Source organism: Heterodontus francisci, chromosome 8 (assembly GCF_036365525.1).
Source record: "Heterodontus francisci isolate sHetFra1 chromosome 8, sHetFra1.hap1, whole genome shotgun sequence".
Classification (NCBI taxonomy): domain Eukaryota; kingdom Metazoa; phylum Chordata; class Chondrichthyes; order Heterodontiformes; family Heterodontidae; genus Heterodontus; species Heterodontus francisci.
The window spans coordinates 57,636,007-57,658,398 of record NC_090378.1 but is presented as its reverse complement, the minus strand read 5'-3'; the positions used below and the strand labels follow the sequence as shown (position 1 = coordinate 57,658,398).

The 22,392-nt window shown below is 44.5% G+C and overlaps 1 protein-coding gene and 1 long non-coding RNA gene across 9 annotated transcripts in view; one reads left to right on the top strand and one right to left on the bottom strand.

Moving 5' to 3' along the window:
* The window catches only part of patj (PATJ crumbs cell polarity complex component), a 472,630-nt gene that overhangs the window by 438,080 nt on the left and 12,158 nt on the right, over nucleotides 1-22,392 (top strand). For all 8 annotated transcript variants that reach the window (XM_068037182.1, XM_068037186.1, XM_068037183.1 and 5 more), the window contains 2 exons: nucleotides 5,595-5,717; nucleotides 14,236-14,340. In XM_068037182.1, coding sequence (XP_067893283.1) covers nucleotides 5,595-5,717; nucleotides 14,236-14,340 — 228 coding nt within the window. The remainder of the gene's footprint in view (nucleotides 1-5,594; nucleotides 5,718-14,235; nucleotides 14,341-22,392) is intronic.
* LOC137372843 (uncharacterized) overlaps nucleotides 15,814-22,392 on the bottom strand; it is a 35,431-nt gene continuing 28,852 nt past the window's right edge. The window contains exons 2-3 of the long non-coding RNA XR_010975508.1: nucleotides 16,720-16,828; nucleotides 15,814-16,061 (exon numbers count right to left, since the gene is read on the bottom strand). This is a non-coding gene — a long non-coding RNA (uncharacterized lncRNA). The remainder of the gene's footprint in view (nucleotides 16,062-16,719; nucleotides 16,829-22,392) is intronic.

Below are 22,392 nucleotides of genomic sequence, written 5' to 3'. Positions count from 1 at the left end.
TAAAACTATGACCTCTCGTTCTAGATTGCCCCACCAGGGGAAATATCTTCTCTATGTCTACTTTGTCCCCTTAATCGTCTTAAATACCTCAATTAGATCTCCCCTCATTCTTCTAAACTCTAGAGAGTAAAGGCCTAAACTGCTCAATCTCTCTTCATAAGACAAACTCCTCATCTCTGGAATCAATCTAGTGAACCTCCTCTGAACTGCCTCCTATGCTACTATATCCCTCTTCAAGTAAGGGGACCAGAACTGTACTCAATACTCCACGTGCTGTGTCACTAATGTCTTGTACAGTTGCAGCAACGCTTCCCTACTTTTATACTCTATTCCTTTAGCAATAAATGCCAAAACTCCATTTGCCTTCCTTATTACCTGCATACTAATCTTCTGCAATTCATGCACGAGGACATCCAGATCCCTCTGCACCGAAGCACTCTGATGTTTCTCTCCATTTAGATAATTTGCCTTTCTATTCTTCCGACCAAAATGGAGAACCTCACACTTATCCACGTTAAACTCCATCTGCCAAATTTTGGCCCATTTATCTAATCTATCCATATCCATTTGTAGATTTCTTATTTCTTTATTGTAACTTACTATCCCACCTATTTTAGTGTCATCTGCAAATTTGGCTGTAGTACCTTCTATCCCTGCATCCAAGTCATTAATATAGATTATAAATAGTTGGAGCCCAAGGACCGAACCCTGTGGCACCTCATTAGTTACACCTTGCCAACCAGAAAAGGACCCATTTATCCCGACTCTCTGTTTTCTGTTGGTTAGCCAATCCTCTGTCCAAGCTAATAAATTTCCCCTAACCCCTTGTGCATTAACTTTTTGTGCGGCGCCTTCTGGAAGTCCAGATATATTACATCTACAGGATCCCCATTATCTACTTTACTTGTTACATCTTCGAAGAACTCTAACAAATTAGTCAAACACGATTTGCACTTCATAAAACCATGCTGACTCTGATGAATTGCGTTTTGACTTTCTAAATGTCCTGTTATTACTTCCTTAATAATGGATTCTAACAATTTCCCAACGACAGATGTTAAACTAACTGGTCTATTGTTACCGACTTTCTACCGCCCTCCCTTTTTGAATAAGAGTGTTATATTAGCATTTTTCCAATCCACTGGAACCTTCCCCGCATCCAGGGAATTTTGGAATATTACAGCCAATGGATCCACTATCTCTGCTGCTACTTCCTTTAAGACCTTAGGATGTAGGCCATCAGGCCCTGGGGACTTGTCTGCCTTCGATCCCAATAGTTTGCTCAGTACTTTTTCCCTAGTGATGATGATTGTTCTAAGTCCCTCCCTTTCTATAACCTCTGCATTACCTGTTACTATCGGGATGGTATTTGTATCCTCCACCGTGAAAACTGAGGCAAAATACTGATTTAGTGTCTCCGCCATTTCTGTGTTCCCCACTATTAACTCCCCAATCTCATCCTCCAAGGGACCAACATTCACTTTAGCTACTCTCTTCCCTTGTATATACTTATCGAAGCTTTTGCTATCCGTTTTTATATTTTGCGCTAGTTTTCTTTCATAATTTACCTTTGCTCTTTTTATTACTTTTTTAGTAACCCTTTGTTGATTTTTAAAAGTTTCCCAATCTTCCAGCTTGCCACTGGCCTTTACAATATGGTATGCCTTAGTTTTTGTCTTTATGTTATCCTTAACTTCTTTGCTTAGCTATGGATGTTTTTTCCCCCTCTTACAATCTTTCTTCCTCTCTGGAATATATTTCAGTTGGGAGGAATTGAATATCTCCTTAAACATCTGCCACTGCTCATCAACTGTCCTACCTTTCAGTCTTCCTGTCCAGTCCACTAGGGCCAAATCTGTCCTCATGCCTATGTAATTACCTTTGTTTAACTCCAGAACGCTAGTGTGGGACTCCAGTTTCTCGCCCTCAAACTGAATTTGAAATTCTAGCATGCTATGATCGCTCTTCCCTTGAGGATCCTTAACTATGAGATCATTAATTAATCCCACCTCATTACATAATGCCAAATCTAGAATAGCCTGCTCCCTGGTTGGTTGCGCAACATATTGCTCCAAAAAACAATCTCTAATACATTCAATGGACTCTCCCTCGAGGCTACCCTTGCCAATTTGATTAATCCAGTCTATATGCATATTAAAATCACCCATGATTATTGCCGTACCTTTCTTACAAGCCCCCATAATTTCCTGGTTTATACTGTGCCCACTGCGGAACTACTGTTTGGGGACCTATAGATTACTCCCACCAGGGACTTCTTTCCCTTGCAATTTCTTATTTCCACCCAGAGTGATTCTACGTCTTGATCTCCAGTGCCTATATCGTTTCTCACTACAGCACTGATCTCTTCCTTTACTAACAAAGCTGCACCACCTCCTTTTCCTTCCTGCCTATCCTTCCGAAATATTGAGTACCGTTGGATATTCAATTCCCAAACCTGGTTTCCCTGCAACCACGTCTCAGTAATCGCCACTAAATCATACGCATTTGTCTCTGTTTGCGCTGTTAACTCATTAACTTTATTCCGAATGCTTCGTGCATTCAGATAGAAAGCCTTGAAGTTTGTTCTGTCATCAAATTTCCCTACTCTTGTACAATTCCTTGGTGCAATATGATGTTCACACTTTCTGTCCCTACCTTTTATTTTCTGGTAACAATCAGCCTTATCACTAACCTGCACTCCTACCTTCTTTAACTTTGACTTCCTAATTTTCCATGCAACTGAACCCTCCCCCCCACTATTTATTTTAAAGCCCTATCTATAGCCCTAGTTATGCGATTCGCCAGGGCTCTGGTCCCAGCATGATTCAGGTGGAGCCCGTCCCATCAGAACAGCTCCCTCCTTCCCCAGTACTGGTGCCAATACCCCATGAATTTGAACCCATTTCTCCCACACCAATCTTTGAGCCACGCATTTACCTCTTTAATCTTATTGACCCTGTGCCAATCAGCTCGTGGCTCAGGTAGTAATCCGGAGATTATTACCTTTTTGCTTCTGCTTTTTAATTTAGCCCCTAGCTGCTCATATTCCCTCAGCAGAACCTCTGTCCTCATTCTACCTATATCGTTGGTACCTACGTGGACCACGACAACTGGATCTTTCCCCTCCCACTCCAAGTTCGGCTGCAGCCCAGATGAGATATCCTGAATCCTGGCACTATCCCCGATTATGACTACATTTCTCTTTTCTCCCCCACTTGAATGGTTCCCTGTACCAGGGTGCTATGGTCAGTTTGCTCATCCTCCCTACAGTTCCTGCTCTCATCCACACAGGGAGCAAGAATCTCGAACCTGTTGGACAAGCTCAAGGGCCAAGGCTCCTGCAACACTATGTCCTGGATCCCTCTACCTGCCTCACTCATAGTCACATCCTCCTGTCCCTGAGCACTGGCTAAATTCAAGACAGTTAATTGAAGGTGTGTTCTTCTCTCCTGAAACACAGCTTCCAGGTAACTCTCCCCCTCCCTCCAAAACTCAGACTCCAGCTCATCAACACTGAGCCGGAGTTCCTCGAGCAGCCAACACTTGCTACAGATGTGGTCACTAGGAACCACAATGGGGCCCACCGGGACCCACCAGCTCTCACATCATGCAGGGACAACACATCGCCTTGCTCTGCATCTCTATTTTATTTAATTAGATTTTAATTTGTTTTTTATATTTCTGACTGGTGTTTCATTTTTCATCTGTAAAATATTTCTCCTATTCACCTTTAATCTGAAATCAACGTAGAATAGGTAATTCAAATTAGCAGTTACTTAACAACAAATGAATTTATGGTTTTCCTGTGATGTCACTGTTTGTTTTTTTTCACTCCGATTTTGCTCCATTAGAATACCCAAAAATTAGATTATTTGCACTCGGAACCTTGATGCCCCCAAAAAAACTACCTGCTATATTAAAAAAGAATTGTCGACCTTTCTCTTTACTTTAGTTACTTACTGAGTAATTTAGAGTTATTCCCTAACAGCTGTTACTCACCAACCAATCACCTTGCAGCTTTCCTGTGATGTCACTGTTGACTTTTTTTTTCCAAAACTGCGGCACGCCTGGACTGCTCTAGGCGGAGGTCCGACTGCTGTCCGCTCCCGGAAGGTAAGTGAAGGCCCCGAGCCTCGCGCTGAATTTATCCGCTCCCGGTTCTAGGCGTCCCTACACAGGTCCGACTGCTGTCTGCTCCCGGAAGGTAAGTGAGGGCCCCGAGCCTCGCGCTGAATTTATCCGCTCCCTGTTCTAGGCGTTCCCATACAAGTCCAACTGCTGGCCACTCCAGAAGGTAAGTGAAGGCCCGAGCCTTGCGCTGAATTTATCCGCTCCCAGTTCTAGATGTTCACACACAGGTTCGACTGCTCTCCACTCCCAGAAGGTAAGTGAAGGCCCTGAGCCTCGCGCTGAATTTATCCGCTCCCAGTTCCAGGCGTTCCCGCACAGGTCTGACTGCTGTCCACTCCCGGAAGGTAAAAGTCAGGGACAAGCCCGCCTCCGCCAGGCTTGTGAGTCGCGCAGAGATTTGACATGGCCCAGGCCCTTAATTGGGCTCAGGCAGGACTTTCACCCTTCTGAGGCAGGAAGTCCCGCCTCCAGGAGCTGCTGGCCAGTCAAGGGGCCAGCAATTCCTCAGTCCCAGCAGCGCCACCGGGAGCAGTGGCTGCTGCTGAGATTGCACCAAGCACCAAGAAAGATAAATGGGGTTCTGGGCCTCACTGGGGAAAATCAGCTAGGCCCTGGCAAGGCAAGGGGCGGTCAGCTGGGAGGGGTGGTAATGTAGTGCAGTGGGGGCGGCTTGTGCCATGAAGGGAGGGGGGTCCCCTCCGTGGGGCACAGGGTGCCTGGTGAGGAGGGCCCCCCCAGCCCTCAAAGAGGCTGCCGGGTTTACTGGATGGCCTCCTGGGCATCCTGGGCTGTCCGCCCGCCTCTGGTGATATACCAGGAGCAGTGGGAGTATAGGCCCTTAAGTGGCAGTTAATTGGTCATTTAAGGGCCTTAATTGCCCTGGGGTGGGCGGGCTGTTTCTCGCTGCCGCAGTCGCTCGTAAAATTGCAGCGGGGGGAGAAAGTGACAGGAATGGCACCCCACCACCTCCCACTCAATTTTGCACCACCATCCCCCGCCCCCCTCCACCTCAAGCCTGCTCCTACGGGAGGTTGAACTTGCTATCACAAGGAGTCACAGAGGAAGCTCGTGCCAATGTGACTCCCAATTTTTGAGAAGCATAATTATTTTCTGAAGCAATGCTCATGTGGCCACATGGCAGGCAATATTGGCATCATTGGGATGGTATGGATAGTGTGATGTGATATAATGTGATATGTAGTTGTTTCATTTTTAAAGTGATAAAGGCAGACTCGGTTTGGAATTGATCTCGGACCTTACCCTGTGTGAAACTGCTCCTACCTTAGAATGGACTCAATATGTGATATGAGCTCCTAGGGAGTAACTCTGGGTACGAAGCAAGCTTTTAGATAAATTAGCGCAGGATCCAATGCATTTTAGGAAAGTAAATACTGGTTGATTTTTTTTCCTCTTCAAAATTTTTTTTGTCCAATTATTGACAGGATTATTTGCCTTTATGACAGGGACCAAATGATGCACTGGGAATCAGCATAGCAGGAGGCAAGGGGAGCCCACTAGGTGATGTGCCTATCTTCATCGCCATGATCCAAGCCAGCGGAGTGGCAGCACGCACACACAAACTAAAGGTGGGACAGCAGAGTGGCATTTGCCTTGTCACAAATCTGCAGCAGTTATTGCAATGAAAAATTGATTCTAGGGGATGGATATGTTTACTGTAGAATGCTTCAATACTAAAAAGTTTAACCTCATCTATCATTGTGAAACACCAACTGCTTCTGGAAGTAAAACATCTACTTTCAATACATAAATTATTGATTCCATTTTTGTGCTTATTAGATATTCAGTTATAGCGCAGTTTTGTTAATAATCAGTATGTTGTCCAAACTCTCTCATCCTGCTAAATTAGAAGTAGAAACAAGTATGGAATGAGAAAGGACTGTTCAGCCCATCAATCCAGATCCTTTCAACATGCCATGAACTGTTTGCCCTGTGAAGGATTCTTCAAATTGATTTAATTCTCTAACAAGATTAATTAATGATGTAAATGCGTTGGAGGCAGGACAGAGATGGTTTACTAGACTGATACCTGGAATGGGCAGGCTGTCTTATGAGGAAAGATTGGACAGGCTCGGCTTGTATCCGCTGGAATTTAGAAGAGTAGGAGACGACTTGATTGAAACATATAAGATCCTGAGGGGTCTTGATAGGGTGGATGTGGAAAGGATGCTTCCCCCTGTGGGAGAATCTAGAACTAGGGGTTACTGTTTAAAAATAAGGGGTCACCCATTTAAGACAGAGATGAGGAGAAATTTTTTCTCTCAGAGGGTCATGAGTCTTTGGAATTCTCTTCCTCAAAAGGCGGTGGAAGCAGAGTCTTTGAATATTTTTAAGGCAGAGGTAGATTCATTCTTAATAAGCAAGGTGGTAGAAGGTTATCGGGGGTAGGTGGAAATGTGGAGTAATCTGTTCAGCCATGAACCTCTTGAATGGAGGAGCAGGCTCGAAGGGCTAAGTGGCCTGCTCCTGCTCCTAATTCATATGTTCATAACCACAGGTAAAACTACCACGAAGATGTAAGTTTTTACCTGAAAGTTTTAAAACACTTAGAGAAGATATATGGACCAAAGCCAAGTGGGCTCAATTTCAGGGAAATCATGCGAATCCCAGCATGGCATTTCACAGTTCCCCTCTGATCTCTCCAATTCAAAGACAATTAAGAAAGATAATTGCCTCTATTCATGCAGCTATTATCTAAATGTCCCTACACCAGTACTTTTTAAAGGTATGGAAGACAGGTGTTTTTTTTTTAATTTCCAAAATATACTTTATTCATAAAAATCTGTAAAAATTACATTGCCAGTTTCCAAACAGCACCAAAAAATACAAACATTGCAAGGGAGATCAGTTTCCTTCAATACGGTCATGAGTTTCTTCCCAACCCTTCTGTTTCACAATTGTCATGTCAATTACAGTTTTACATTTACAGCAATTGAGAATATTAAGGATACAGTTCGTGGGGTTTCCCATGGATCCAGCCCCTCAGTCCAGTTTGGTGGGGGAACCTTACACTGTGCTCTTTCCCCATTGAGCCTTTGCTGCGGCTGCCCCAAGCTTTAGTGCGTCCCTCAGCACGTAGTCCTGGACCTTGGAATGTGCCAGTCTGCAAAATTCGGTGGTGGACAACTCTTTGCGCTGGAAGACCAACAAGTTTCGGGCAGACCAAAGGGCGTCTTTCACCAAATTGATAGTCCTCCAGCAGCAGTTGATGTTTGTCTCGGTGTGCGTCCCTGGGAACAGCCCGTAGAGCACAGACTCCTGTGTTACAGAGCTGCTTGGGATGAACCTTGACAAAAACCACTGCATCTCTTTCCACACCTGCTTTGCAAAGGCACATTCCAGGAGGAGGTGGGCGACCGTCTCTTCCCCACCACAGCCAACTCGGGGGCATTGTGCGGAGGGGGCGAGACTTCGGGTGTGCATGAAGGATCTGACGGGGAGGGCCCTTCTCACCACCAGCCAAGCTACGTCTTGGTGCTTGTTTGAAAGTTCTGGTGATGAGGCATTCCGCCAAATGACTTTGACGGTCTGCTCGGGGAACCATCCGACAGGATCCACCGTTTCCTTTTCGCGTAGGGCCTTGAGGACATTCCGTGCAGACCACTGCCTGATGGATCGGTGGTCAAAAGTGTTTTCCCGCAGAAACTGCTGCACAAAGGATAGGTGGTAAGGCACCGCCCAACTGCATGGAGCGTTCCGCGGCAATGTGACCAGGCCCATCCTTCGCAACACCGGGGACAGATAGAACCTCAGCACGTAGTGACACTTGGAGTTTGCGTACTGGGGATCTACACACAGCTTGATGCAGCCGCACACGAAGGTGGTCATCAGGATGAGGGCCACGTTGGGTACATTTTTCCCGCCCTTGTCCAGAGATTTGAACATCGTGTCCCTCCGGACCCGGTCCATTTTAGATCCCCAGACGAAGCGGAAAATGGCTCGGGTGACTGCCACGGCGCAGGAGTGGGGTATGGGCCAGACCTGCGCCACGTAGAGCAACAACGTGAGCGCCTCGCACCTGATGACCAGGTTCTTACCCACAATGGAGAGAGATCGCTGCCCCCACATGCCCAACTTTTGTCGTACCTTGGCTACTCGCTCCTCCCATGTTTTGGTACACGCCCCGGCCCTTCCGAACCATATCCCCAGCACCTTCAGGTAATCTGACCTGACGGTGAAGGGGACAAAGGATCGGTCAGCCCAGTTGCCAAAGAACATGGCCTCGCTCTTGCCGTGGTTAACTTTGGCTCCCGAGGCCAGTTCGAACTGGTCGCAGATGCTCATCAGTCTGCGCACGGACAGCGGATCCGAGCAGAAAATGGCGACGTCATCCATGTACAGGGAGGTTTTGACCTGAGTGCCTCCGCTGCCTGTGATTGTCACCCCTCTTATGCTCGCATCCTTCCTAATAGACTCAGCAAAGGGTTCAATACAGCAAACAAACAAGACCGGGGACAGAGGACAGCCCTGTCTGACTCCAGATTTGATCAGGAAACTTTCAGATTCCCACCCGTTGATTGAGACTGCGCTACTGATGTTTGTGTAGAGCAGTTGGATCCAATTGCAGATTCCCTCCCCAAACCCCATTTTGGAAAGCACGTCCATCATGTAGGTGTGCGATATCCTGTCAAAAGCCTTCTCCTGGTCCAGGCTGATGAGGCAGGTGTCCACCCTCCTGTCCCGTACGTAGGCGATCGTATCCCTGAGTAGCGCGAGACTATCTCAGAGATCTTCCTGCCGGGTACAGTACAGGTCTGATCGGGGTGAATCACCAACTCCAGAGCAGACTTGACTCGACTGGCTATGACTTTGGACAGAATCTTGTAATCAACATTAAGCAGTGAGATGGGCCGCCAATTTCTGATTTCTGCCCTCTCCCCCTTCTGCTTGTAAATGAGGGTGATGATGCCTTTTCTCATGGATTCTGACATGCTGCCGGCCAGGAGCATACTCTCGTATACTTCCAGCAGGTCCGGGCCGACCCAGTCCCACAGGGCCGAGTACAACTCGACCGGTAAGCCGTCGCTCCCGGGAGTTTTACTCGTCTTGAAAGACTCGACGGCCTTTGTCAGCTCGTCCAGAGTTAGCGGCTTGTCCAGTCTCTCCCTCCTGCTGTCATCTAAGACCTCTGTGATAGATGACAGGAAGGACTGGGAGGCTCTGCTGTCTGTGGGCTTCGCGTCATACAGCCCAGCATAAAAGGATTTGCTGATCCTTAGTATGTCGGACTGCGAAGACGTTACCGAGCCATCTTCTTCCTTCAGGCTGCTGATAACAGAGCTCTCTCTGTGTACCTTTTGGAAGAAGTAACGCGAGCACGTCTCATCCTGCTCGATGGAGCGGACTCTGGACCGGAAGATGATCTTGGAGGCCTCCTTGGCAAAGAGCGAGGCCTGCTGGCTCTTCACCTCTTGGAGGTCCTCCTTGACCTCGACCCCCATTGACTGCAACCGGAGTAGATTTTGCATAATTTTCTGGAGTCGGGACAGTTCCCTCTGTTTCTCTCTCGCCTTCTGAACACCTTTGTGGATGAAGAACCTCTTGATGTTCTCCTTAATTGCTTCCCACCATTGAACTGGAGACTCAAAGAGGGGTTTCACGGTCCTCCAACCTTTGTAATCCCTTTTGAGTTCCTCAACGTTCTCTGGGGTCAGCAGTGTCGCATTGAGCTTCCACGTCCCTCTGCCAACCCACTGGTCGTCCTGTAAGTGACAGTCGGCCAGTAAGAGGCAGTGGTCGGAGAAGAACACCGGCTTGACGTCGGTGGATCCGACCGTGACAGCACGGGACACAAACAGGAAGTCAATCCTGGAACGGGCAGACCCGTCCGATCTTGACCATGTGTATCTGCGCTGTGCTCCGTCTGCAGGTTTGCTGAAGACGTCGTGCAGTTTGGCATCTTTAACTGTTTCTATTAGGAATCTGGACGTAGCGTCCAGTTTGCTGTCTTCACTGCCGGATCGTCCAGCCGCATCGATGATGCAGTTGAAGTCACCGCCTAGGATGACCGGCCTGGACGTCGCCAGCAGCAGTGGGAGCTGCTGGAAGACGGTCAGCCGCTCGCTGCGTTGTACCGGGGCGTACACGTTGATCAACCGGAGCGGAGCGTTGTTGTACATCACGTCTGCTACGAGGAGGCGGCCGCCCACCACCTCCTTAACTTCAGAGATGGTGAAGTTACCTCCCCGCAGCAGAATACCCAGGCCGGAGGAACGGCAGTCATTACCCCCCGACCAGATCGATGGCCCGTGGGACCACCATCGCGACCACTGCCTGTAGGTGCTGAGGTATGGAAGACAGGTGTTGTTAACACTGATTTTCCATCACCTTGAAAATTTTAGTCTATCCATGATTGACTGGTTTTCACCATGCCTATTCCAAAGAATGGCGCGTATCCATTGTCTCTCGAGATAAGGAGGCCCAAAAGAAAAAGAAATTCCAAAGATGATCTTGTTACATATGTTGCACAACTCTAGAACCCCGCTCTAAAATACATGGTGAATCATTTGTCATTGCCTTAGGCATCTCCAGACAGCATCCAGCTTCATGCACTTCTAAGTAAGTTATAATCGTATAGTCTCCTGCCAAAGTTATGTTAATTTCTATTTAGTTTCCTTATAAGTCTTTCTGTCTGTGCTTTAATCAATGGCACATTCTCCAATTATTTTCTCTAAATAGAATAGTTCTTCTCTCCTGTTCAAATTCTCTTCACATTAGTGATTTCCTACACTTATCATCCATCCCCTTTTGCTGATGACGCCACTAAATTTGTCAATTCCATTTAAATTGCTGGTGAAATCTAATTATTGCACTGAGTATAACGTGCTAGTCAGTTTCAATGCTGTTAATATAGATGAGAGTAGACCTGTGAGTGTAACAAAGGAAAAGCATAAAGAACTGTTATAAGGCAGAATTAAACAACAGAAAAAGAAATAGTTTGAGATTTGGACATCAACAGGTGGCTTCTTGACCTGCTATTGAGGCAGATCACAAAAATCAATTCATCTCCGTATTTTGCTATTTAAAATAGAAGTGCAGTTTTTGAACCAGTTAAAATATTTGCAGTTTTCTTCAGTGATGATTAATAACACTTTTGGCCATAATTAATGTTTTATTTGTAATCCAAAGTCAGGGTAATTATCCATTCTTCAGCTGTTCTATACTTTCTATCCAATTAGTCTGGTTTCTGAAAAAATGGTACCTGAAACTGCCTATCCTAATAAATTTAACTGTATTTTCATTTTTGAGCGTATTTTTCTCTACCTTAACAATGCAGCCAAAAGGGTTTACAGGTTACCTATTCCCAGACCCCACAAAATGCCATGCTGAAACAGTTACTAAGAAGTGCCAAGGGCGATTCTTGCTCTTATTTTCACTCCATTCCTGTATCTCTGCATGGCTGAAAAAGCTGATTCTCTATCTCCAAGTTAAACAGATATTTGGCTTGAAAGTCAATGTAAGCTGAATAAGAAATGCTATTAAATTTTGAAACCATGTTTTCCATTAATTTACACAGATAGCGGGCTGGATTTTACCAGCCCCTCAACGTCGTGGAGCGTGACGGGAAGGCCTTTAAAATATTTGCGGGAGCGGCCCGCCACGACCCATGACGCCGAGAAGGCCCCGCCGCATATTACCGGCAGCAGTGAGGCCTTGGTGTGGCCCCCCTGCTGCTTGGCCACATCTCGCGCGCATTCGGAACTCTGTACGGAGTTCCGAGGCAAGACACTGGTGGGGAGGGTGGACGACTGAAATTATCAGGGCGGCGGTGGGGGGGAGCAGGAAAAATATTTCTTATTGACTGTGGGGATGGTGGGAAGGGGGTTAGGGTCAAAGGGAATAAAGTTCGGGGGGGAAGGTTGTGAGTGAGAACTCACTTTTTTTTGGAGATAGGGAAAAATCTAACTGCTTATTCATGGGGGAGTTGTTGGGAGAGGGGATTACAGGTGTGAACAGATCTTTATTTAAATTTGTTAACAAACAGGTCCCTTTAAACATTGGAATTTCATCTAAGGGCTTGAAGCCCTTTACAAATGGCGCCTGGCGGTGGCGCTGAATGCCATTGCCGGGGACGCGGTGGCCAGCCCCCTCTACTTCATCAGGGGTGGTCGCTCCACTTCTTCTATTTAAATGAGCACCCCCCACCCCCCGCATAATATCATGGGGGCTCTGCAGCAGCGCTTCCGTGTCATAAGGCCACCGACTTCAAAGTGCGCCACCGCGGAGCGCGGTACGCTAATAAAATTCAGCCCAACATGTGCAAACATCTAGTGCTGAATATTATGAATCCAACAAGAGCCTATGGCAGCTTTTTGGGAAACAAATCTCCTTGGGAGCCTCAAATCTTACATTTTGCAATCTTATCAGTTGTCACTGGAGCACCTTGTAGTGGCAGAATTTGTCATACCAGAGAATGAAAATCTGTCAACACAGCCTTTATACATGTGTAAGCTGTGTTTCTGGCATACCTTCACTGCAATTATGGTTGCAGAACTGGAGCAACTTCAGGGAATTTTCTGATCAATGTTTTGGATGTGTTCATCAGGGCTGATCCCTTCAGGTTGGACAACTCCACCAGTAGAACAAAAAGGACAAGTCTGGGCATGACCAAGAATGTAAAGGTGGCGGGGGGGGGGGGCGGGGGAGGTGTGCGGGTGACAGAAATCTGCAGACAGACTTTGTGTTCAAATCTACAAATTACTTTCAGGAAGAAGCAGCTGATGGTTGTTGTTAAAATTACATTATTTTCCTGATTGTAGCTATTGTTAAGTGCACTGAAGATATTTCAGAGAAGTGGTTTGCTGTGTGTCCTTCATGTGTTTGAGCAGACTGATTGCCACAGTTCTCAAAATGTGCTGTTATGTACAACTAAGTCTATGAATTGTGTAAATGTGACATACAAAAAAAACTATGGGGTATCCTGTTAATATAGTGAAAGTTGAAAAGATATCAGAATTCTTTTTAGACCAGGTCATTTACAGATCCAGTAACATTCCCCACCACGGTCCTACACTGGGATGGAGTTGGATGTAGGATTGGCAGAAACAAGAGTCTAGCTGCAGGCCTAAGAGGTCTGCAACTGCACTTCTGAAGTGCAGCAGCCAAAGGACCTGAGGAATAAAGATCCTTCAGGGCAGGAAATATACTAAATATTGGCAGTATCTTTTAGTTCCCATTCCCCTTTGAACTGCCCCTGGAACCTTTGCAGAGTCCCATTTTAAGGTCCAATGACAAGCTTTGGGTCCTAACAGGCTGGCGAGCAGAAAAGTGAGGCAGGATGCCAGAAATTCCCCCTCTTGCCTCATTGCAAAGGTTACGCTAGGTCTGCACCTATGGCAGGCATTGCCCCAGTATAATCCAGAAAGGTCATCCTGGAAATCCCAGGTCAGTGTAGCAGGAGCAAGGATCTTATGTAATGGGTCTCTGCCACCCATTTCCTTCTCTTTGATTGCTCAGTTCCTAGATGTAATGAAGATGAAAGAAACCCTCTTGTTTGTTTTTAAGTATTTTTTAAAAATTCAACTGTAGGCATTTGCTTCTGTGGCGGTTCTGCAGTGGCAGAAATTGTACTACTGTAGAGCCTGCCATATATTATTGTTGTGGCCTACTTCTAAAGTAGTGATTTGTGTGATAATACTGACCAATTTAGTTGTAAAGAGATTTTGACCAACTTAAACAATTATAGTGATCCTTGTGGATTAAAGCAATTCATTAGATGTAATTAGTGATAGAATCCTATGTTCCGAGCAATTTATTTTAAATTGAGACTTAGGGACCAGTTTTCCCCAATGCATACTCCCGAACTCAAAGCCTTGCCTGCTTGGTATACGCTTTGGGAAATTATGGGTGTGCCCCTCCCCAGTGATTTCCTGATGCACACTGGTGACTGCAACACACTATGCCGCAAGCTACATTCAGTAAATCATCCCTTTTAATGTTGATGAATAATTACAACAAAACTCATTAACAAATTGGTATATTTATCCAAAAAAAAAGTGCAATATGCTGTTTTCCAGTCGTTTTAAGTGTTAACTTCCTACTTGAAATTAATTTCCCTTGCAATTAATTAGCTTTTTTTAATATTAGGTTGGGGATCGGATTGTCAGCATTAATGGCCAACCCTTGGATGGACTGTCTCATGCAGAAGCAGTTAATCTGTTGAAGAATGCCTACGGAAGCATTATCCTTCAGGTACTGAGATAATGGCACCAGCAGCTGCACACAGCAGATAACTCTCATTCAAAAGCAGTAGAGTACTGCTGGCAAACATTATCACGTCAAAGAGGGGATAAGGATTCTAGTCTGTGTGAATCACACCGGATTTGGCAATTTTAAGATCTGTTGGTATCTAGATATTACAGTGCCACCCACATGACAATTCTAATGATCATGTGCACACTTATGTGAATTCTAACAAGTGTAACCATGACACTTGGACAATAACGTGTTTTGCCCCTAAGAAGCGTTTTTCTTGCTTTTCTGTGATGTCGTGTACTTTCCAACAAAAACTCAACAGAATTGAAGCTGAGTTCTTGCTTTAATGATTCAAACATAGCAAAGATGACAAATAAGGTTGCATTGTTGTGATATTGTTAATGTACATTGTACGTCTTATAACAAAATGGATTAGAAATGCAAAAATATTCCCCTGGAATCTCTGTAAAATTCATTATTGATGATGCCTCCTATTGTTTGCTTCTTAAATCTGTGCAAGTAACAACAGCACTTTAAAATACCACAAATCATTTCAGTTCCTGGTTTCAGCTTTATTAGTTGCAATTGTATTTTCCCTAAAGTTTTAATAATTACATATTGCAACAGGTAGCATATGCTGGCTCAATTTATTAACTTTATATGGCATTATGCCATAATGGAACTCCTACAAACACATATACAAATTATACTGCCACTTAAATCTGTGTTTTAATGTCTATGTCCTCCCAGTGGGAGGAAGAAATGAGTTGGTTGTCTACTTGTGTGTCAGTGTCTGCTTGTAAGATTGGAGCTGGCCCAGTACTTCCTTGTGCTACATATGCAGGTGGCCCTGTAAGGGAAAGATGGTGAGCATTGATTCAGTGGCTCCCTGGGCCTCTGGTATATGGGAGTGAAGATAGCTGGATGTTTCAGATGCAGCATCACAGTCAGAGACATCTTCTACATTGGTGCAAATTCTAGCCATTTCTCTTTTGCTGGGTACTCATTCAGTCATGCAAAACTCTGCATGGGAGAAATGTGGTTGTTGAAGTATTGTCTCATGGCTGTATCAATCTGATTCACCTCCATAGTGAATACAGACAAAATTAACTGCTATCGATTGAAATCCACTCTGCAGAGCCTCAATCAGAACATTTCTGACAGAAACTATGCCTGAGCTGTCCAGCCAAGGAGAAGCTCTATTGCAATTTGATAGGGCCCAGTTACAGCACTGCACAAGTCTGGCTTGTGGGTGCCAATTTCCCCAAAGCATGCTCTGAATAGCTGCATATAATGCCGAGCTGCCAAACTGCACTTGCAGGCAAACCCAGTGAAGTCTGAATCCCTGAGCTCAACAACTGCTGCATCCCACAAGCTGAACCTCCGGCCAGTTGAGTTTTGACACCGCTTCCTCAACAATACAGCATGTTTGGGTTTGTTTGTATTAGGCCCCTCCCCCCCACCCCCACTTGAAACTGAGCTTCATATGGCAAAGCATTTTAATGGCCTGGATTTTGCTGTGAGCGATGAAGGAGCTGCTTTCGCCATTCACCTCACATACAGTTGCCCACAGATGGGCTTGTCAGTGGAGACTTCCAGTCATTCACTGTCAGTTTGAACTCAGTGCCCTCTACAGCGTATCTGTGGCATCTCTGAGCAGGGAAAGCAGTACGGAGGCTTCTCAACCAGATTTACGAATCCAGACAAAAACGTGCAGACTGCAAAACAGGAAGTTTAAAGAAAATATATAAATTAGATTCAAATCATTATACAGGAAGCAAAATGAAGATTCAAACATACACTTGGGATTATGGGAGAAACATTAAATTGAAAAGCAGAAAAAACAATTTAAAAAAAATCTGAAAACTTTAATTTTCTTAGGGATTGATACTTCAGATTTGTCAAATTAAATTTTCAGGGCCAAAGAGGTTATTCAGCAACATATATCACGTATTGTGTCATTAAAAACTCAGTTACTCATAATTCTACAAACTCTAATGTGTCCATTGGTCTTTAGAGCAAGAATAGTGGGCAATTTGCTTAAATTCATGCCATAACATTAATTTCTGTGCAGATGCCATTGGCAAATATTGCAACAGTGTAGCCTGTGGAAGAGCACTAATAGCAACCTCCAGATTTCCATATTTGACTGCACCTGTGCAGACATCGGAAATTGCTGTCAATTTTAGCCCATAACAATGGTGAGTGTTGACAGCTTCACCATTATTAATACAGCAAAATCTTGTGCACTGTGTTAGACTGGAATGCTGCTGTATACGTCTGTGTGATAGAGGACATAAGTGACTAAATAAGGAGAGCGGTAATAAAGGTAAAATCTAAACTAGCTTTGATCCCGGGAAAGGCCTGAAACCTCACCCTTCCTTATTCCTTCTATTGTCTCCACACTCAGAGTCTTCGGGGCTCTCCCCTCATAAGAGGTCCAGGACCACAACTTTCTTTCAAGCAGCCAAGGTGTGGCATTCTCCTGTAAGACAGAACAGCGACAGATGTTGCAATGGGCATTATGAGAGATGTGTTTAACCCAAATGCCCAAAGAAGCAGTCACTTTATCATGGGTGTGTCAACATGCAGAGAACTTGTGTGAGCTGCTACTTGGTATTTGTTACTTGCTACATTTCATGGGCCGCAAAGCAAATTTATTATATTGACAATAATGTGTGCACTGATAAAACAAGAGCATGCCTGTGCGTTGGAAATGTAGATGAACAGTTGCTGGAGAGCAAGATATTGTCTGTTCATGATGTTGCATCATGCGATTGAAGGGGTATGAAGATGCCTTATAAAATAACAGTGTTACATTGTGCAAGTTGAGCATAGTTATCTTGGCAACCTTGCATAGCTCCGAAAACTTCTACCTCACCTACTCCAGGGTTTGAGTCACAGATTGAATGGTATGAAATCTCAACAATAACTTGCATCTATATAGTACCTTTAACATAGTAAAATGTCCCATGGCACTTCACAGAGTGTTATCAAACAAAATTTGACACTGAGTCTTGTAAGGAGATGGTCAGGCAGATGATCAAAAGCTTAGTCAAAGAAGTAGGTTTTAAGGACTGGTCTTCTAACAGAGGAAAGAGAGGCGGAGAGGTTGAGGGAGGGGATTCCAGAGCTTAGGATCTTGGCAGTTGAAGGTGCAGCCACCAACGCTGGAACAATTAAAATTGAGGATGTGCAAGAGGCCAGAACTAGAGGAGTGCAGATATCTAGAAGAGTTGGAGGAGGTTACAGAAATGGAGAGGGGAAAGGCTATGGAGGGATTTGAAAACAAGGCTGCTCCAGCAGCATTGACTATTGAGTGTCCTTTTGCTCCAAGAAAATCCACTCTTCTCTAGAGCACCAGCTTTGGAGAGAGGGAAGAAAGGATAGGGACGAGGAGTGGGATAGGGGAGAGTGAGGAATGGTAAAGGAGGAGAGGAAGCTGAAGTGGGGAAAGATGGAGATGGGAAGGTGGCAAAGGAGGTAGGAGGGAATAGGATGAGGAGGAAAGTGAATGGGAGAGAGAAAAGAGAGAGGCGGAGGAGGATGGGGAAGTGGGGGGGAGATGGAGACATATGTAGACAAATGGTATGTAGCACATCTTGGCTCACCCATCCAAAGTAGCTCTATACTTCCCGTCACAAGGTCAATTATACTTTGATCAGTCTTTGTGCAAAGAATATCTCCTTTCCACTGCTGCCATATTGTTCTCCTAGAGCACTACTGGTGTATTATCCCGTTGTACACTGCCACTCTCACTGGCATTAAACTTCAGCCAGCATTTAGACAGCACTAAGCAGAGCTTTCACGTGTATGTAATCGTAGCAAGCACAAAACTTTTCCCTATCTACAGAGTGGTGTGTCAGCCTGACGCTGTTCTAAGCAGGGACCAGATTCAAATTGATATCCATAATGTAATACCCTTAACATTGCTTAATAAGGAAGAGGAGGAGTAGTGGGGAAAAGATGCATTTTGCACATTACTGAAGCTCTTGGTGAAGAGGAGTCCAATGATGTCAGCATATTGCTATGCTAGATGAGCAAAGCTGCAGAGAAACTGAAATGTGATGTTTCTAACAGGGCTTTAGAGCAAAGTTACACTCTTATGTTTTACAGGACTTGAATCAGGAGCATTTGTGTAGCAGTTAAAATTTTTCTACAATTGTTCTGAAGTGTATGTATTGCATAGATAATCCACAGTAGTTTGTCATTAGTTAACGACATGTATTTGTTATCAGCTTTTTAGCCATATCCTAAACCAGAAGGTCAGATAATGCATTTATTCATGCAAATGACAAGAATGTAGGTTGATTATCTGCCCGTCTTCAATAGGATGTTAAGAGTTTAAAAATGCTGTGTTAACTAAAGATTAGGGTCTCCAGGGAGCAATTACCACCCTCTAAACCCAGTGTCTGGAGGCTTGCTTGCTCATTGCATGATTTAATCTGTTTGTATAGCAGGTGTAGTAACGAGATAAGGAAAGGCTGAGGCTGTTTGTTGACTGTGTTTTGTACAAACCACAACAGATCTGTTAATAGCGACTGTTTCACCCATTGGGATGCATTTTTACCCTTTACATACTAATTTGTTTCTCTACAGTCTATTGTATCTTTGGGATCATATTTCAGAGATCAACAAGAAAGCAAAAAATAAAAATATTTCTCAGTAAAGCCCTTCAATGTTAATTGCATTTATTTGATTCTGTTACAGTGTCAAATTTGTTTTAATATTTGATTTCCACATTTTACTTGCGTAATTTTGTAATTTAAAAAAAATACACAGAATATAATACATAAATCATGTAGAAAAAGTGCTGATATCAATTCAGAAAGACCAAAGGTATTGTTTTCAACACTTGGCATAAACTCTGCTCCCAGCTCGCTCCCTCTTCCTGGCCTCTTGTTAAGCCTGGACCAGACTGGTGAAACTTTATGTCTTGTAGAAAAAAAAAATCCCACAACTTTTCCATCACCAAGACTGCTTACATCCGTCTTAGCAAAATTGCCCACTTTTGCCCCCACCTTAGGCTCACTGCCATATTTGTCCACATTTTGGTAAATGCTAAACTCAATTTCTCCAGTGCTCTGTTTGCTACCCTCCCGTGTTCCATGTTCCATAAACTGCTACTTGTCCAAAAACCTATTCTGTTCGGCACGAACTCGCACTCATCACCATCTCTGTATTGAATTTAACTTCCTTCTACATCCTTTACTTACCCAATCTCAGCAGCATCTTCCTGCCATATATCCCCTCCTGCAACTTTTGGTCCAACTCTAGCCTTTTATTATCTTGTTCTTCCTTCACCCCAGTAGTGGAATAGCTTTCAGTTGCCTCTCCTATTCTTTGAAGATTCATCCTAAATCCTTCCACCTCTCCATTTCTCACTCCACCTTTAAAAGGATTCTTTTTGACCAAGCTTTAAATGACATTGACAACTGTCCCACCATGGCTCAGCTTTTGTTCTTATTTAATTTCCCTTTTGAAACAGTGGTAGGTTGTCATTCTTCTTTACCTATAACCACACATCAAAATAAAATAGCTATGATTGATAGTGAGCTCAGAGTCAACCCCAGACAATATGTCAAATAAAAGCAAAATACTGTGGATGCTGGAAATCTGAAATAAAAACAGAAACTGCTGAAAATACTCAGCAAGTCTGGCAGCATCTGTGGAGAGAGGAACAGAGTTAACGGGCTGGATTTTACAGCCACTGCCGCCACAACCACCCCCCCCCCCCCTCCCTCCCACCCAAATGTCTGGGGTTGTGGCTGGGGCAGCCTGGAAAATGCCTCCAGGAGAGGTCCAGCCCCATATTGCCACCAGTGGCGAGGCATCATGGCGGCCCCCCCACTGCTCGGCAATGGGAGCCAAATTTACTTATTTAAAAAATGCAAGTTACTGAATTAAATACTTACCCGCTGTCTGTTCCATTGCCAGCATTCCAGCGCCGTCAGATCTCCATGCATTGATGTAAGGTGGAATTGCGGAATGCTGGTGGGGAGGGGGGAGCAGGTAGATTTCTCAGTGCCGGGGGTGGGAGCGGGGTAAAACTAATTTCATTGGTCCAAGGGGGTTGTGGGAAGGGTTAAAGATTAAAGTTTGTGAACTTTGCAGGGCGGTGATCAGGTGCACAAAGTAAGTATTTTGGGGAGGATAGGGCCAGGAATGAATTGTTTGATCATGGGGCATTGGGAGAGGGGCTTGAAACATGTATTTAATTTGTTTGAATAAATTCTAAGTGACTGTTCCTTCAAAAATTCAGATTAAATGTAAGGGCTTGAAGCCCTTTAAAAATAGTGTCGGTGCCTGCTCAATGGCGCCGAACACCGTTGCCGGCAACGGACCCCCCACCCCCTCCACGTCTTCGGGAGTGGGGGCAGGTGGTTCTGCCCCTGAAATGTAAATGAGTCGTCGTGTTTAATATCAGCGGTGGCAACATAAAATTCAGCCCAACGTTTCAGTTCTGTGCCCTTCCATGGAGGTGGCTTCTCTGAAGCAGCCCACAGGGCAAGAGGCTCCATGGCCCTGAGAGGGAGTGACGGGCAAGAAAGTAGCCCCACAATCTCCTGAGGGGTTTCCCATCCTAAAAGTCACAGACCTGAAACATTAACTCTGCTTCTCTCTCCACAGATGCTGACAGACCTGCTGAGTATTTCCAGAACTTTGTTTTTATCTCAGAGAATATGTCATTGCGTACACACAATTGCAGGGAAACTGAGCATCCATGTGGATGGATTTTGAGTGCAAGCCCACAGTGATAGTGTAAAAACAAACTGCTCTCATTAATTATGGGGAGAGGAAAGACAATACAATATATACGCTACAAGGTGAATTGCGTAAATGATGTGAAGAAGTTATACAGTGGTAGGGCACCTGCTGCTGCACTTATTACGGTTCTGGTAGCAGCACTGTTATAGAAACCTGTGGTACTAGTGTTCTGAGTATCACGGAGCCCCACTGTAAGGGATGGGTTTCCCATGCCACTGGAATATGGTGCTGGCACTAATGAGCAATGTTTGCATTTCTGGCATCTGTGGATCTTCAACTAACATTGGGGAGAATTGCAAATACAGCTTGAAAGTGATACAGCGATGTAAGATCACTGATGGATAGCTACTTTAGTCACATTTATCACTATTGAACACATGCATGTGTAAGCTTGTTTCATTATTACTGCTGGTACTGTGCAATTCATCAATAATATAGAGCATCAGTGATGTTAATACATTGTCTCATCAATGCAAAATCTGAATCTGGTTTGAAGCCAAACTTCAACGGCAAACTGAGAGTATCTGTCTCGCACAGAGTTTTTAAACGCACTGGCCTGAGTTGTACTGGCCCCTGGATGGTGGGAATGGGATCCCCATTTGGTCCCGACACCCATGGTAAAATTCAGCCCACTGATCTAGTAGCTTCAGCCCAAGTATCATTGAGCAGTATTCATAGTTGAATATGATATTAGTTTCAGTTTTATTTAGATAGGTCACACATACAGAGTCTGTGGGGAATTGGCATATATTATGCCAATGTAGTAGTTGCAATCACAGCAAAATCAGATATTGATGAAACAGCTACAAATAAACGGTTAGCTACAAATTGGACAGAAGTGATTTGGTATGGGTGAAACCCATAACAGATATACTGCATGCAGTGCAATTTGCTGCCTGGTTACTGCTATTTTACATAAAATGTCTTGGACACAACAAAAGTGTTGATTTCTGAGTGGTTCTGGGCAACTAATAAATCTCTTTGCTCTTAACTATAATATCACTGATATTACTGAGTTGTTTCATTAAAAAGCAACAGGCTGCGAATAGTTACACCACTATTTCTGACCAGAATGGAGATGGTTACGTCTGGAAACTGCACTGCTCTAAGTACTGGGATTGATTTTATGCATGTCATTAGAATGTAACTATCCTCCTCTCACTGCATTTTACTGGAGAAATCATCTTGCTTTATTGGGAGAAGTTGCTGAGTTTTGTTTGCTGTGGTTCGTAGAAACTCTTAAAATATACTCTGTAAATAAACTTGTTTGGCTTGCTATTT